General features: G+C 39.6%; 1 protein-coding gene across 1 annotated transcript; it reads left to right on the forward strand.

Annotated features, from left to right (window-relative positions):
- Window positions 1-1,798: 1,798 nt before the first annotated feature.
- Window positions 1,799-9,059, forward strand: myadmb (myeloid associated differentiation marker b). The gene is made up of 2 exons (XM_030404044.1): window positions 1,799-1,915; window positions 6,160-9,059. The coding sequence occupies exon 2, from the start codon at window positions 6,267-6,269 to the stop codon at window positions 7,146-7,148; it is 882 nt and encodes a 293-aa protein (XP_030259904.1). The 5' UTR covers window positions 1,799-1,915; window positions 6,160-6,266; the 3' UTR covers window positions 7,149-9,059.
- The last annotated feature ends 6,221 nt before the right edge of the window (window positions 9,060-15,280 follow it).

Below are 15,280 nucleotides of genomic sequence, written 5' to 3' on the forward strand. Positions count from 1 at the left end.
CATAGTTGTCTAGGAGAAATGAATGAGACGCTACTGAGATCTCTTTCCCAATTTTCGTTTCCTCTGGGTACTCATGGCAGAACAAGAAGCCATAATATTCTGAGGAGCTGCCCAGGCCCAGGTGGCAATTCTCGCTCTAGTTATGTGTTAAGTTGTATTTTATTTTGTTAGGTCACATTTCACCAGTTTACAGTTCAGTTCAATAGCTGTGTTATCTGTTATCAGAGGTATGTGTCATGGTTGTGTTATTTAGTTCCTGTTTTATTTTGTAGTAGTTTTTCTCTTGTGTTCTGTTTCTTATTTACTTCCTGTCTTTGTCTTTGCTCACACCTGTCATTTTGTGCCACACCTGTGTCTTGTTGTATCAATTGTTGATCCCTGCCTCCTAGTGTCCTACCCACCAATCTGTGTTCTCCTCATTCCTTCCCTTTTTTGGATTTTTCCTGTACTCTTTTTTTGTTTATATAACCAATGCTTTGTTCAAACTGTCTCGGCCTATGGTCTCTGCATTTGGGTCCACCCACTTCACCACCCCCAAAACCTGACAGTATGTGTATGTGTTACAAAATGACAATGTTGCAAATATTATGTACAGTAAGTAAGTAAATAGGTGTTTGGCCCCACTCACTGATAAAGTAATTACTTGAAACAAATTATTATTATTATTATAGTATTAAGTCTTTTAATTATAAATCACACTTGGATGAATGGGTCATTTTTGACCCATGTGTGTAAATTTGATGTAGTAATATAAAAACAATTTTTGTGCATAAAGTATGACAGGAAAAATTGAAAAAATGATTAGTGGTAATCAAAAACATGATATTTAAAGCATACTTGGAATATTAAATCATGATATTAATTAATTTCAAAAGATAGAACAAAGAAAAACTCAGGCAGCATGAAATAACCTGGAAAATGAATGCGGGTCATTTTTGACCCATGTTGTGCATTAGAAGGGGTGCGCATATGTTGCGCATCAAAGGGTTAAGAGGGCTTCAGTGTTGTCTGACCAGTCCAGATTGTGATATTCAACATTTTTCTCATTATCAGATCGGTGTTTCTTTGTTGTTGTTGTTGTTGTTGTTGTTGTTGTTTTTCATCTGATCGCAGATTAAATGTATTTAAAGCTGCTATGGCTCTGATGCAGCATGTAAACCTAAAAGTCAGTGGAATAAAAACTACAGTGTGGGTCAGTGGAAGTATAAAGGAGCAGGTCAAGTAGAGTACAATTACCTCGCAATTGTACTTAAGAACAGTATTCGAGTCAATGTACCTCCATCATTGAAATTGATTTTTATGTTTTTTGAATGAATATGAAAACATTTTGGACATTTATAAACTAAACATTAGTTTTAACACACCTTACTTGATTTATTACTGAATTATAGAGAAAAACAACTCCTTTTTTTTTTTTTTTTCTCCAATGGCATTGGATGAAAAAAAAAATATGTAAATCTCATTTCCAGTAACGGGGATCGCTAATTACCAAAATTGTTTTGTTTGGTTGATACAGAAAATAATCATCCTCAAATACAACTGCGATTTAGTAAAAACAACATAATGTAGCGTTAGATTTATTATTTTTTACTGCTTTTCACGATGCTGCCATTGAACATGTCAGTTAGGAACCCGATCAAGAAATACGACTTTTTAATGTTTTTTTTTTCAACGAGGGTGAACTTGTGGGTACACTGGGTGTGTGCCCTGGGCTGGAGCAGGAGCATGAGGAGGAGAGTTGAGACAGATGTGAATAACGGTGCAGACATTTGATGCCTAATTTGGTTTGCTGGGCGGGGAGCTGCTCCTCTGAGCTGCTAAGTGAAGTCTGAGAGCTGGGGAGTTTCACTCCACGACTCTCCACCGCTGGATGTCCCAGAGAACAGAGACTATCCGCAGCCGAGCATCAGAAAAGGTAACCAGCTCTTACATAAAGATGATTTCATGTGGTAAAGAAATGTTCTAGGAGCCGAGCTTGTGCAAGGGAAAGACCTCACCCAGCTGCAACTTGTTGCATTTTAGCATGTTAGAGGAAATTTTCACAGTGTTTATAAAGAAATAGAGCTTTTATTTTGACATTTGAAACGAGTTGGGATATATTTAAAAAGCGAATTTAAAATATATATTTTTTTAAAAAAAGGACTATAGCCTAGTTATTATAAGTTTCTCCTTGAGGAGTTTGAAGCAAGAATAATTTTTTTTATATACTTTTTTAGTATTTCATGTGATAGTGTTTTGTGTAATTTTGTCAAGAATTGCATAATGTTTTGTTTTTTTCTAAAAAAGTTCTGTCAAGTTTACTAGCCTGTAGTGTGGTGGTGTGGTGTGAGCTGGGTGCGGCTGGCGGCACACCCACTTCCACTGTCAATGAATGAACCTCTGCAGCAGCTGTCACAGCGACACACATAGTGTTTTATGAGGACGTTTACTCTCTCTTTCTGTGTGGCAAACATGCCTGAATTATGCTGAGGACACTGATTTAGATTCCCGCCAACAAGTTCCTCATTGTTCTTCATTTAAATGCAGAGCTGTGTCCTCTCGGTTGAGTAGGTGTGGCGGGTTGGTCTGGCCTGAAAGAAAGGTGATGACCCTTGAAAAATCATCCGTATCATGAGGGAGATTTGGTGTCTTGTGATGGTCACACACGCTGTGTCAGATTTTTTCTCGAGTCTTGGGGAAAATGCAGAATACTTGGCCTTTTGTTTTATGTTCAAGAATTCTGTCATTTTGCCTTCGAAACAACAGACCGGGAAGGTTAGCCAACAGAGCTCGCCCTGTGCTTCAACCCATGAATCCCCTGTAAGTGGATTATGGGTGAAATCGAGTTATGATGTTGTGTCATGACAACCAAACAAGCAGCACACATGACCTTTCGGCCCGAGACGAACAATTGCATCCTGAACATCTCGGTTTTTAAGACATTTGTTTGTGTGTGTGTGAAAAGTGACTGTGCGGGGGAGCATGAAGGATGGTGTCACATCCTGCTGCAGGCCTGATGCGGGGCCCTATTTTCAGCCACACTTGGGGAAGTGCCCCCCGTTTGTGTGATCCTGTCCTGTTTTCATGCTGGGCTGTGAAAGGACATTTTTTCCACACTGGGCTCTTGTGCTTTATTTTTTGTTTCATTCCTCTGCCATTTTCCTCTCCCATTTCTTTCCTGACTTGATTCCATAAGCGGCAAAGTTAATGGTGGCAGCGGGAGGGGCAGGATTGATTTTTCCATTACGACCCTCTAGTATACGTTTATTTTGAGTGGTTTACATGAAGCATAATTGGTACCCTGACTTTAAAGCTGGGGTGGGAGTTCTGAGGTGGGAGGAGAGAAGGAGAGGATGACTGATGGAAAAAAGAGGGAGTGGCTGCCAAATTAGACTATGAGGAGAGGAAATAAGTTGGCAAAAATGACAAAGTTACCAGTTGTTCGGCTGTAGCCAGACGGCAGCACATCTGGAACACATCAGTAAGTTGGAAAATCTTACAAGAAATAAGGGAGGCGAGGGGGGGAGGAGTGGTGAAAGAGAGGGGCCCGTGTGGTGAGTCACTCCGCTGCTATTCCACTCCATCACTGTGTTTAAACTATGTGTCCTTCTGCGGTCGAGGCACAGGGCTTCCCCCGTGTTTCTCCCTCATTTTTTTTTTTCTTTTTCACTCCCCTCTACTCCCTCCTGACTTCATGTGAGTCATCCTGCAGGAGTGTAAAGGGGTCTCTTTTTCCATTTCTGTCTCTTTTCTATTCAAACCAAGCCACCAGTTCAGCTTTTCTCGCCTCCCCACCCCTTGACTCTTTAATAAGTGTCTAATGGAGCTGTGTAAACAGGCCCGCTCTCCTTGTTTATAACTGTCTCTCTGTGTAAACTGGGAACAGGGAGTGAAACGCTTTATGGAGCCAAGTGGGTGATGGGTGTCAGGAGGGATGGAAGGGAGGACAGCTGGTGTGGACAGGGGGTTTCTGCACTGTGAAAATGACCAACATGTCTGGATCATGTTTGGATCATTCAATGTCTCTTGAAGGCTTAAATCTTCGCTTTTCCGAATGCAGATGAGTAAGTAGCGAAAAATCTTACCACTGTTGAGTTTGATGTCAGAATACGTTCAGCAACAAACATCAGCTGTCATCAGAATCTGTCCCTCACGATAAATCAGCAAGAGCTTCTTTAAATAGACACTGTCATGCACTTACATTCAGTAGGAATCCAGATGAAGAGGAGGTAGAGGAGGAAGAGGATAATGGCAGCATCCTCATTAGATCATGGCGTGATGCAGCTGCACAACAAGGGTTCCGCTTTGAGTAATTTGTATTGACTGGAAAAACCCTTCACTACTCTGCAGTAGGTGCAGTTAAATGCACCCATGTCACACTGGATCTCATGTCTCCAGGGCCTTCTGAAAACATGACATCAGCCATCAGTTCCAGACAAATTTGAGAGAGCAACAAACAAGGTTGCCAGCAAACATAGCATAACAGGAGCTGAGAAATGTCAAATAATTCCTAAGCTGATCACAAACAGTTTGGATGATGTAATGGAAAAAGTTATTTATCAAGTAAAAATGCTTGGTTTCAGACTTGCATGGATCCCAAGTAAATTATTGGCGATAAAAACACACATTTACTCAATCCAATATAGTGACTCAAGGGGTTTTGTTGCTGTAGCCTTACTTGGTTTGGTAGCCTATGATTAGTAGTTTATGGTGGCTAATGTTAGCTAATGTTTGCAATCATATGTAACCGTGAATTACTTTTCCACTTAAACTACCATAACATTTTACTACTGTCTAAAAAAAAATTGCCTATTAACTTTGATTTTTGAGATTTCCTCTTGTATTAGCTTTGACATTTAGCAATGTAGGAGGTTCCAACATGGGGACACGTAGCCTTGAACAAGATGCACTGCTCACTGCAAACAACCCTAAATCCTGTATTGTGCCTCATTACACAGAGGCACATAAATTCCCAAACAAAATGGTGACAGGAAGAAATCCAGACAAGCAGAGATACACTCCTGAAGAAGCTACTTGTCACTAAGCTAGGGGAGAAAGTAATGCTAACAAAGGAAAGAGAAGATGAAAAGGCAGGACATATATTGCATTAAATATTACTTACTAAACAATCAAAACTAAGTTTGAAATAAAACATGTGTAAGTATTATTTGTTTAATAGTTTGACAGCCAAGCCTAGGCCAAGATGCGTCAGAAGGTGCCCTCACTTCTAACAGCCCTTAATCCTGTTTCGTACACTATGTTAGATAGAAACATACAGATTTACAATATGACGCAGTGACATGAAAGGCCAACCAAAACATGGCGGCAGAAAGAAATCCAGAAAAGAAGGGAGAAACTTCTGAAGAAGCTACTAGCCACTAAGCTAGGAGGATTTTGCAGACAGGCTTCTGAGGCTATACTTCTATTGCTTCTTTTATTTCCTATGTTCAATAACAATAAATATTATGAAACATTCAAATGTGAACGTTTTAAATAAAACTTCTCTTGGTATTATTTATTAACAGTTTAATTAACTTAATTAACTAAATGTCCGCTCAGATAATGTATTGTTCAGGGCCTTGAAAATGCGGCTTCCTTTAACAAATATCTGAACTGAAGGGCTACTAGCACTCCTTTCAGAGCCTTGTTCAGATTTAGGATACAGTATGTTTGCAGTGTAGATAGGGTCGCTGGGAGTGGATCATGTAAAGAGGGCCATGTTTAGAGCATGATGACAGACATGCTGTAGGGTCGCTGGAGGTTGCAGGGCCACACGCGTCACCGAGGACCTGAGCCTGGAGGAATGTCCGAGTGTAACAGTCTGTCCTCGGCGCAGGAATGCTGTTGAGAAAGCAGTCTGGAGTTTGATACGAGGAAGAAGAAAACAGTAGCGTTCAGCAGATGATTAGACCCGATGTAAATGTGACCACAGTGGCGTCATTATTTGTTGACTGCATATTCATGGTCTCACTTATTGTTTCAACCATTCATGAAAAAACAATAACAGCATTGTGTGTTCGAGAAAATGGTGTGTAGGAGTACATAGCCTGTTTGGCATGGATTCTAACTGTTGCCCTCATGTTTTCATATCTTGTACTTCATCTACAGCTGCATGAAAATGACATAAACTTTACAGAAATCCTGCTTACTAATCCTTTTCACTGTCTTCTCTTCTTACAGTTTTCCCTGCCTTCCCTGAGTGGCTGATGGTAAAAATCTGAGGAAGTGACTCTAGAAAGGAAGAGGAACATTTTCAACTTGTCTCATCACCGACTAGATCTCGCATCATGGCTATAGTGCTCCACTCCAGCCCTCTCCTATGGACGCGGTTGGCAGCCATGGTCTTCGCCTGCGTGGCCTTCTCCGTTGCCGTACATGGCGGCAGGCTCTACCACGGCACTGGAGACTGGTGCATCTTCTGCTGGGCCTTCAGTTTCGCCGGGACTCTGCTCGTCATCCTGGTGGAGCTGTTCGGTCTTCAGGCTAGAGCCCCTGTTTCCTGGAAGAACTTCCCTATCACCTTTGCCTGCTATGCCGCCCTGCTCTGCCTGTCCGCCTCCATCATCTTCCCCCTGTACTTCCTCAAAGGCTCCACAGGCCCAAGTGAACTCCGCGACTACCGCATTGTGTCGACCGTCTTCTCCTGCCTGGCCACCATCGCCTACATGAGCGAGGTGAGCATCAGCAAGGCACGTCCAGGTGAGGTGGCCGGCTACATGGCCACAGCCCCCGGCCTGCTAAAAGTCTGCGAGACCTTTGTCGCCTGCATCATCTTTGTCTTCGTCAGTGACCCCGTGCTGTACGACCGCCATGACGCACTCAAGTACTGCATGGCCGTCTACTGCATCTGCTTCATCCTGTCGGCGGCCATCATCATGCTATGTATCGGCGAGTGCACCGGTTGCCTCCCCTTCCCGTTTGCCCGCTTCCTGTCTGCCTATGCCCTGCTGGCGGTGGTCCTCTATCTGTCAGCGACCATCATCTGGCCCATCTTCAACTTTGACCCCAAGCATGGCGGATCTAAAAATAGGCCCGGCAATTGCGGCACCGCAATAGGGTTGTGTGTGTGGGATAAGAACATGGCTGTTGCTGTGCTCACTGCTGTCAACTTCATCCTCTACCTGGCCGACCTGATCTACTCCACCCGCCTGGTGTTTGTCAGTGCTTGAGGGATGAGACACGGTGTTAGGCCAGCAGTATGCTCCAGATAAAGTTTAATTTGGCATGTTCTCAAAGGCTGTCAAATACAGTGCTGCGTTCGAACACGACTCTGGTCTGTTTGTTTAATGGCATCCGACCAGGGTGGAGAAGCTTGTGGATCATGATGGGAGCAAACTGTAGATTAGTCACAACTAGTATTTTATTGTAGTGAGGAAATAAATTTGACAAAATGGGAAAAGTATGAAGTGTAATCTTGTGTTTTTTAGCCCCAAACTCACAGTTCTGCCTCTGCAAACCTGCCAAATTTGATTTTGTGTAAAGCATACTGCCAGCCTGAGAACTGCAACAAGACAGGGAAGAGGTGGAGGTCAATGGCTATGTTTACACGTACAACAATATTCCCTTAAATTACTGAGGCTTTCTGTTCATGTGTTAGACCAAGTAAATGTCAAACCATGCATCCAGTGACCTGGAAAGATCATTATCTTGGAATTTGAGAGACCTGAATGTGATTGCTGGAACATGCTTATTTTACCTGAGACATTTCACAGTTTTAATGGCCGATCATTACCAATTCTAATACTCCGAATACAAGATAGTTTCATGTGTACAGAGTATGTATGTATGATTATGATCTGGATGAGAGTACGCTCTTACAAGAATCACCTAACAAGGACACAAGCTAACGCCTAAGATATGTGTGCATGTAAACATAGTCTGTAATGACAAATGAAGAAAAACCAAAGAAAACGGCGGTTTATTGTTGTGTTTTTGTCCATTTTTTTTCTGTAAAGTATATTTCAGTGCTCTGCCTTAAGTTTGTTTCCACAGCCCAGTCACCAGGATTAAATGTTAGCATTTAACGTTTCTGCAAGCCACAGATACATCCAAGGTCAACATTTAAACCAGATACATCATGTCAATACACATTATAATGGTCAACCACAGTTTTTCTAACACTTAACAAGTGTTTTTTGTGCCTAAACGTAACCTAACTATAAGCACAGTGTTGTGACAAGAGAGAAATAGAAATGCTCTTCTAAAACAAGAGTAGTTGCTACATAAAGAAACTTAAGTTTTAGCTTATCTGTGGTTTTGCTGAAACGTACTTAGCTAACATTTTTCTGGCGAATGAGTTGGTCGTCAATTTGATGTCAGGTATAAAAAGTCTGCCCAGCAGTCTTTCTGTTTTTAACTGCATAAAGACAAAATTTTGAAAAAGAATGAACATTAGCTGTATGGAGCAAAGGTTAGGTCAGCTGTTGGAGAAAATACATTTTGATGCCATGCAATTGGAGATCCATGAAAGTTAAAGAAAGTTAAATTTCATATTTTAGTAAAGGAATTGATTTTTGTGTTTCTCGACTGTATGTAAAGCAGCTGATCAGATTGTATAATTTGTCATTTGTCATTTTTACACAGCTCCAATGTTTTAAGACTTGAAGTAGTGCAGCATGCCTTCCATGATGTTAAGATTAATGCTAGGCTGGCTTTTTGCTCCTGTCATGATATATGTGTATCTGCATCTGCAAGCTACAATCAGTGGCAAGAATAAATATGTGGGAAGAACATATGCAAGATTGTGGACTTAAGAAAAGTATGTTAAAAGTGCACTTCATGTTAATAGTTTCAATGTCTGTTTAAATTTCTGTTGTCTCCAAATATAAATGGATCTATTAATCAAACCCACACCACAAAAAATAAATTCATACACATTATCGATTTGGTTTATTGGTTTTGCACTGCTGTCATAAATTCTCAGAGAAAGAGACCTAAAAAGATGCTTCTCTCTCTCTACATGTCATTCGTGCTATATTCTTCAACTTTTTTGTATTCCACTGTTCCATTTCTAGTGTGCATACCACAGTATTGTAGGAAAACGTAATCCAGTGTTTCAATAAAACCCCATGGTAAACAGATATAAGTGTGCTTGTATTATTTTGGGTTTGGGTTTGGTTGAAGGTGCCATATTACCGGTTTTTATCAGTTTACATCAGCTTGTCCACCACTTTGAATTGCCATTACATTAAGTTAATTCTTGCTCCCCAGATGATGAATCTCATTGACTTTGTTCATCCCCGACTTCCAGTGCCACCTAGCCCAGGCTGACATTTTTATTTTACAGTGAAACTTGTTGAGAACTACTGGATGGCTTGCCATGAAACTGTGGAGATATTAAAGATCTAGATATTTATGGTACCCAGAGGATAAATCCCAATGAGCTGGGGATCCTCTGACTGAAAGCACAATCAGCAGGTCAAACTTTTCATGTATCCAACTAAAATTTTCTCAACCTCTACTTGATGAATTGGCCCAAACATTTCATTTGTGCTCCCCAGAGGATGAACCCCACTGACTTTGGTAAACCCTGACCAAAAAAATCACCATGAAGTTGAAATTTTGAATCATTTTGACACGATATTGATTTGAAAGCTGTCTGTAATTCTGACATATACATTCTACAACAGCTTTCACTTTTCACAAGTGATACAAATGGATTTACTTTAAAAAGAGCAAGGCAGATTGTTTGAATTGAAAGTAAACGGAATATAAATCAGCATTCGGTCTGTGCACATTATTTATATTTCCCTGTTTACTTTATCTCTCGTCACACTGTCTACTTTCCCCACCTTCACCCTTCAGAGACACATTCCCTCCAGCTGCAGATCCCAGTACAGCCTGCTGGGGCTGGAGTGTGTCGTAGAGCCCTAGAGTCTCGACTGTCAGGAGCTACTACTGACTACGGCTTCTGGGGGGCAGAGTGGAACCGAGTAAACATTTCAGGCACCTATAAATCTACGGCCAGGAAAGGAGACGGCAACGACGCCCCGCTCCATCACAATGACATGACATGTAGTTTATTTTGGTTAAGGAAGGGTTGTATCCTTCAGCATGGGAACATGGCTACTACAATAGCAAGTCCAGACACTGGAAAGTAAGGAGCTTTTAGTGTTCCATGACTCACATTTACAATTGCAGATGTTCCTATTTTTATTACAAATATTCAAATAAAGTGTTGTAAAATTAAAGACAGAGGAAAGAGAAGAGGAGACAGAAGAAGAGATAACAGATCTCACACCTTAGTGAGTATTAGATTGAGTGATTTTGTTAAGTACCATGCTCATAAAATACATACAATTATGCTTATATTGATAATTGTTATGTGCATTTGCAAACAAGGAGACCACTTATCTGTGGTGTATACTGTTGTTGATATGATACTCTGCTTCAGTATCTAAATTAATTCTTGGCCGACCCACTCTGACCCATAAAAAGAACAAAGAGTGTAAGTCATGAGCACAACAATGGCTTGATGCAATCTCAAATGAAAGAGGCCACAGCCGAACGCAGCATCGGGTTTCCACTCTGTAAGCGGATTTGTTGTTCTCAAGACAGCCAAGAGTCTAGTGTGCCACAACAGGCACACTTGAGTGACAAGACAACACTAAACCAAAACAACATGCGGCTAATTAAAATAGACACACGGACATGATGAGTGGTTGGAAAGGCCCGACATTCCTTCCCCTCCTGTCCTGCAGATACAGCTTGTAGCTTTCTGCTGAGCTCGAGTCTGGAATCACCTTTTCCTTTCCAGCCAGGGTCTCCCGGGTAAACAGCTGTGCTAGCTGTTTAAAGTAGCAACTGACGTCATTTTAATGGGTTGTTTCCTAATATGCTCATTTTACTTCAACACATTTGTGTACTCTGACTCTCTGCTGAGTCTTGAGTGTATTGTAATGTATTCCTTACAGTACAGGATCTTTTGATTTGCACGGGTTACAAAGGGGAACTTAAATACATAAGTGTCAGCATATATATATATGCGTCATCATGGGGAGAACAAAAATTGTGAAAAAGCTATTTGTGGTTTTATAGAAGGGGTCATGTGGGGGACTGTTTTTTTGGCCAGGTGCAGTCATTTCCTCTTTGATGGTTGCCTGGCAACTTCACTGCAACATAAGAAGGAAGTTACTGCGCCTGTTGTACGTAATAAAGAGCCAAAGTCCCATTAGACCTTATTTCAGAAAAACTTTGTATGGCTGTGAACGGAGAGAGACAAATTATTAGTGTGAACCTGTTCTAATTGTCATGAATCACACATATGCTGTCTGTCAGTTTAAGAGGTTTTTTTTCCAAATCAAGACAGTCATAGTTTTGTCATCAAATTAATGAAATATAAGACTCTGAAAATACGTAATTGAAAAGACTACACAGCCAACAGTTGCATCAGTGAAATTGACTCATTGAACAGTCACTAAAACCTGTAACTTAAACCTTGTAGAGCTGGTCCTGTATTTTAGCAGCTCATAGAACTGACAAACCAATAATATATCTTTTGATTTTTGTCTTTGTTAGTTCCTTCTCTGTGCCAAGTTGGAGGCCATGTTGTTGGTGATGTCGTGTTGAGCAAGACGATGTAGTTTAATGAGTGGTTTAACACAAAAATAGATGATATCTTACTTTAATTACGACAGACTGCAACTTCCATGACTCTGAAGAATTATCTTTTTAATTTGACGAACATCATATGAGTGATTCATGATGCAAGTCAAGCGGGATCAAAGAATCATTTGTCTCTCTCCTTTCATTACCATACAAAAGTTTTCTGAAATATGGTTCCATGGGGCAAACCGGAAGGGGCGTGGCTTCAGCTCTCTTTCCCACATTCACACATTCCCACAGCATTTTTCTCTGACCTCACACCCAGGATGGGAAGCTCAAAAGTCATACTGCTGTGTTCTAGGGTCATATAACCGTCATTTCACTACTTCCTGGTGGATTAGCAACTGTAAAGACATTACCATATTTCAAGGTAAAACAGTTGATAACCATGAAACAACTGCTAACATTAGTATTGCTGTTTTATACTATTTTGAAGTGTTTTGATACAGTTCAATTCAGAAAAGTGAAAATTAGACCTTGAAATACTGCAGAATATTGATCATGTTCTCAGTTGCTGATTGAGAAGACGTAAAATGATAATGAACAATTTGTCAAATTTCCTACTTATGCCTACTGCCTACAGCAGCATTAGCCTGCATTATTCCAACATTCAAGTCTCCAATATTGGAGGAAAATGGCATTCACACTTATAAGTTGTAGTAAGCTTAATATATATGTATAAATATTTTTTTTTCTTTCATTCTCTAAACTAAACCTGGGCAAGAAACTGTTCCTTAAAATCTGTCTTCTGTGAGTCTGCCAAATTTTGTGAAAGTTTAGTCCTAAACCCTAAAATAATAACAAGCACTAGAATAACCCTCATCAGTCTGTGAATGCTGCAGATTGTTTCCCGACTGGCCCAACAAACATGCAGTAAATTACTTTAATGTGATTCGTCTGTGTTGTCCATCCTGTCTCCTACATCTGTTGTGTAACATGATACTGAGAGCAAGACTGTGCAGGCAGACATACAGCTAATGTTTTAAAATCACCTTCCTCAGTAAGATTCTGGTCAGCAACATCACAGAACCACATGGTAGGTAAAATAATGCCATTTCCATAAGGATTGTGGGAATTCAAACACAAAAAGCTTACATTTGTGCCTACATTAGCATTTGTCAGCTATTAGTATGGGTACTATTAATGAAATGATCAATATTATATAGTAATATAAGTATATTATATTATAGGTCTAATAATTTGGGTTTATTAACATACCAGAGGTTAATTCAAAAACTGGAAGTGAATGAAACTGTGCATTTCTGATGCTCACATCTCATAAAGGGCATTTAATTGGGAATACATTCCAGCAAAAAAAGTCCTTTTGAAAATAATGCAATGTTTAATGTTATTGATTACCAAAACATTGATTTCAATAATATTCATAATACACAATAAAAGCACTTGTGCCCCTGTAGCCCCTGCAGCAATGGCGCACAAAGTAGCTACAGTACTTGTACACAAGTAGCCTAAATGTACTTCATGACAATCCACCACTGCTATTAAGTCGCACAACAGCAGGCAGCAGCAGCCTGACATACCTCAGTGATCCTATAGTTAGCTTGTCTATAGGGGCTCCATTTTACCAGTGATGGAGGGTAGATTTAGCACTAATGGTCATTCTGTTATCACATCAGCTGTTTATGATCTAAAGAAGGCATTTCCATTAATGGTCTACTTGGCTGCTTCTTCATGAACCTGCATGTGTCACTCAGAGACTCAGAGAGCTCACTGCATGATGTTTGAGATTATACCTCCCCCTAGTGACTCTCACAGGGTGTATAGAAGAAGAAGATATGATGTGAGAAACAATCAGGGCTTAAGGCAGGATAAAGGCTTCCTTTTGTATGTACTATGCCTGATTCTTGAATCGAGATATGAAAAACAACATGAGGCAGTGTTTCCTGGAGCAGGGTTTCATGACGTCAATCAGCAGCTGTAAACCAGGGTGACCTTGCCTATCTGTTCATATTCTGGGAAAATACAGATAAAGTTGTGTATTGAGAGGCCACGTAAGACAGAATCGACTACACTGCTGCTGACTATGACAGAATTTGTGAGACTTGGAAAACGTGGTTTATCCTTGAACCCACACAGACACATAGTTGTGACTTAAGATTGTGTTCGGGGCAAATTAATTACTTTCAAGTATTTTGTGGGTAATAAAAAAACAGTGCCTATTAGTTCACACCGGGTTTAGGATTACTATTTTAGTTTAGTTTTTATTGTTTCTATAAATTTGTGTACTGTTAGTTACTGGGTTACTTTTTTTTTTTTAAGTTTAACCCTGATTCCCCCCAAAATGGGATGCTTTGTAAACCATGAAAAATAAAGCAGAATGTGATCATTTCCAATTTTTTTTTATATATATATATACTCAAATGAAAACAGTACAAAAAAAAAAAAGTACATTTACTGGTTCTCACCATCAACTTCATTGCTTTTTGTGAATATATGCTTATTCTGAATTTGATGCCAGCAACATGTTTTAAACAATTTGGGACAGAGGAGACTGGGAATGTGCATGCTCAAACACACACAACTTTCTTGGAATTGTGGTTGTACTATCAAAGTGTTAATTTGTTGAATATTTTGAAAAAAAGGATGAATATTGGATCCAATAATTGACCAAGCCGCCCCCTTATATACAAAAGGCTGGGGGGTTCCAGTTACTAATTACCAGTGTTGCAAAAAGTACCCAAAAGGCATACTTGAAATATTACATTAGTAAGAGTGAAAGTCACCCATACGAATAGTAATTGAGTAAAAGTCCTAAAGTACTGGATTTGACATGTACTGGAGTATCAGAAGTAATTTTTTGACTATAAATAAGTATCAAATGTATGTAGTGAAGACATTTATCTGATAATCAGCATTTATCTAATTATCAGAGTCAGTGTTTTTTATATGATTGCAGATAAATTAAACTAATTTACAAATGTGTTGCTTTGGCTCTGATGGAGTAATCTGCAAAGTAACTAGTAACTAAAGTTATCAAATAAATGTGGGACAGTAAAAAGTACAATATTGCCTCCAAATAAAGTTGAATAGAATTATAAATTAACATAAAGAGTACCTCAAAGTTGTACTTAACTACAGTGCTTGAGTAAACATACATTCCATTCCATCATTGCTAATTACCAGTTAAAACATAATCCAAATCTCACAATGAAAACCCCAATTAAAGTAATTTAAGAGAAAGAGAAAATAAATATCATAAGTTTTATTTAAACTTAATAATGAGTTGGTCTATTGTAAGAATACAGTGTTCCAGAGAAGTAAATCATTCACTTGTTTGTGATCCCCTTTTTGCTCAATGTATCTTTAGTCTGATAAAATCTTTTTCTGCAACTTTAACAGAACAGTTACTTTTTCTGTATCCTAATTGCATTATCCTGTTACGTGTATTCTGTTACTCCCCAAGCCTGATTATATAGTATGTATAATTTACCTTTACTTGCACTTTTGCTACTTAAGTTAATTTAATATAACATTCTGTAGGACCTTTACTCGTATGGGCGACTTTCGCTTTTACCAAAGTAATTTTTTAACACAATATCTTTACTTTTACTCAAGTATGACTTTAGGATACTTTTTACCACACTGTGATCACCTGGCTCAGTGGCTAGTGCTTGTATTTACCTTCCATTATTTCTGCACCATACGCCTCACATAAACTTTCCTGAGCGGCAGCCAG

The sequence above is a fragment of the Sparus aurata genome, chromosome 21, assembly GCF_900880675.1.
Source record: "Sparus aurata chromosome 21, fSpaAur1.1, whole genome shotgun sequence".
NCBI lineage: Eukaryota > Metazoa > Chordata > Actinopteri > Spariformes > Sparidae > Sparus > Sparus aurata.

What these genes read in the sequence shown, in the direction of transcription:
- myadmb (XM_030404044.1), top strand. Translation starts at nt 6,267, where the DNA reads ATGGCTATAGTGCTCCACTCCAGCCCTCTCCTATGGACGCGGTTGGCA.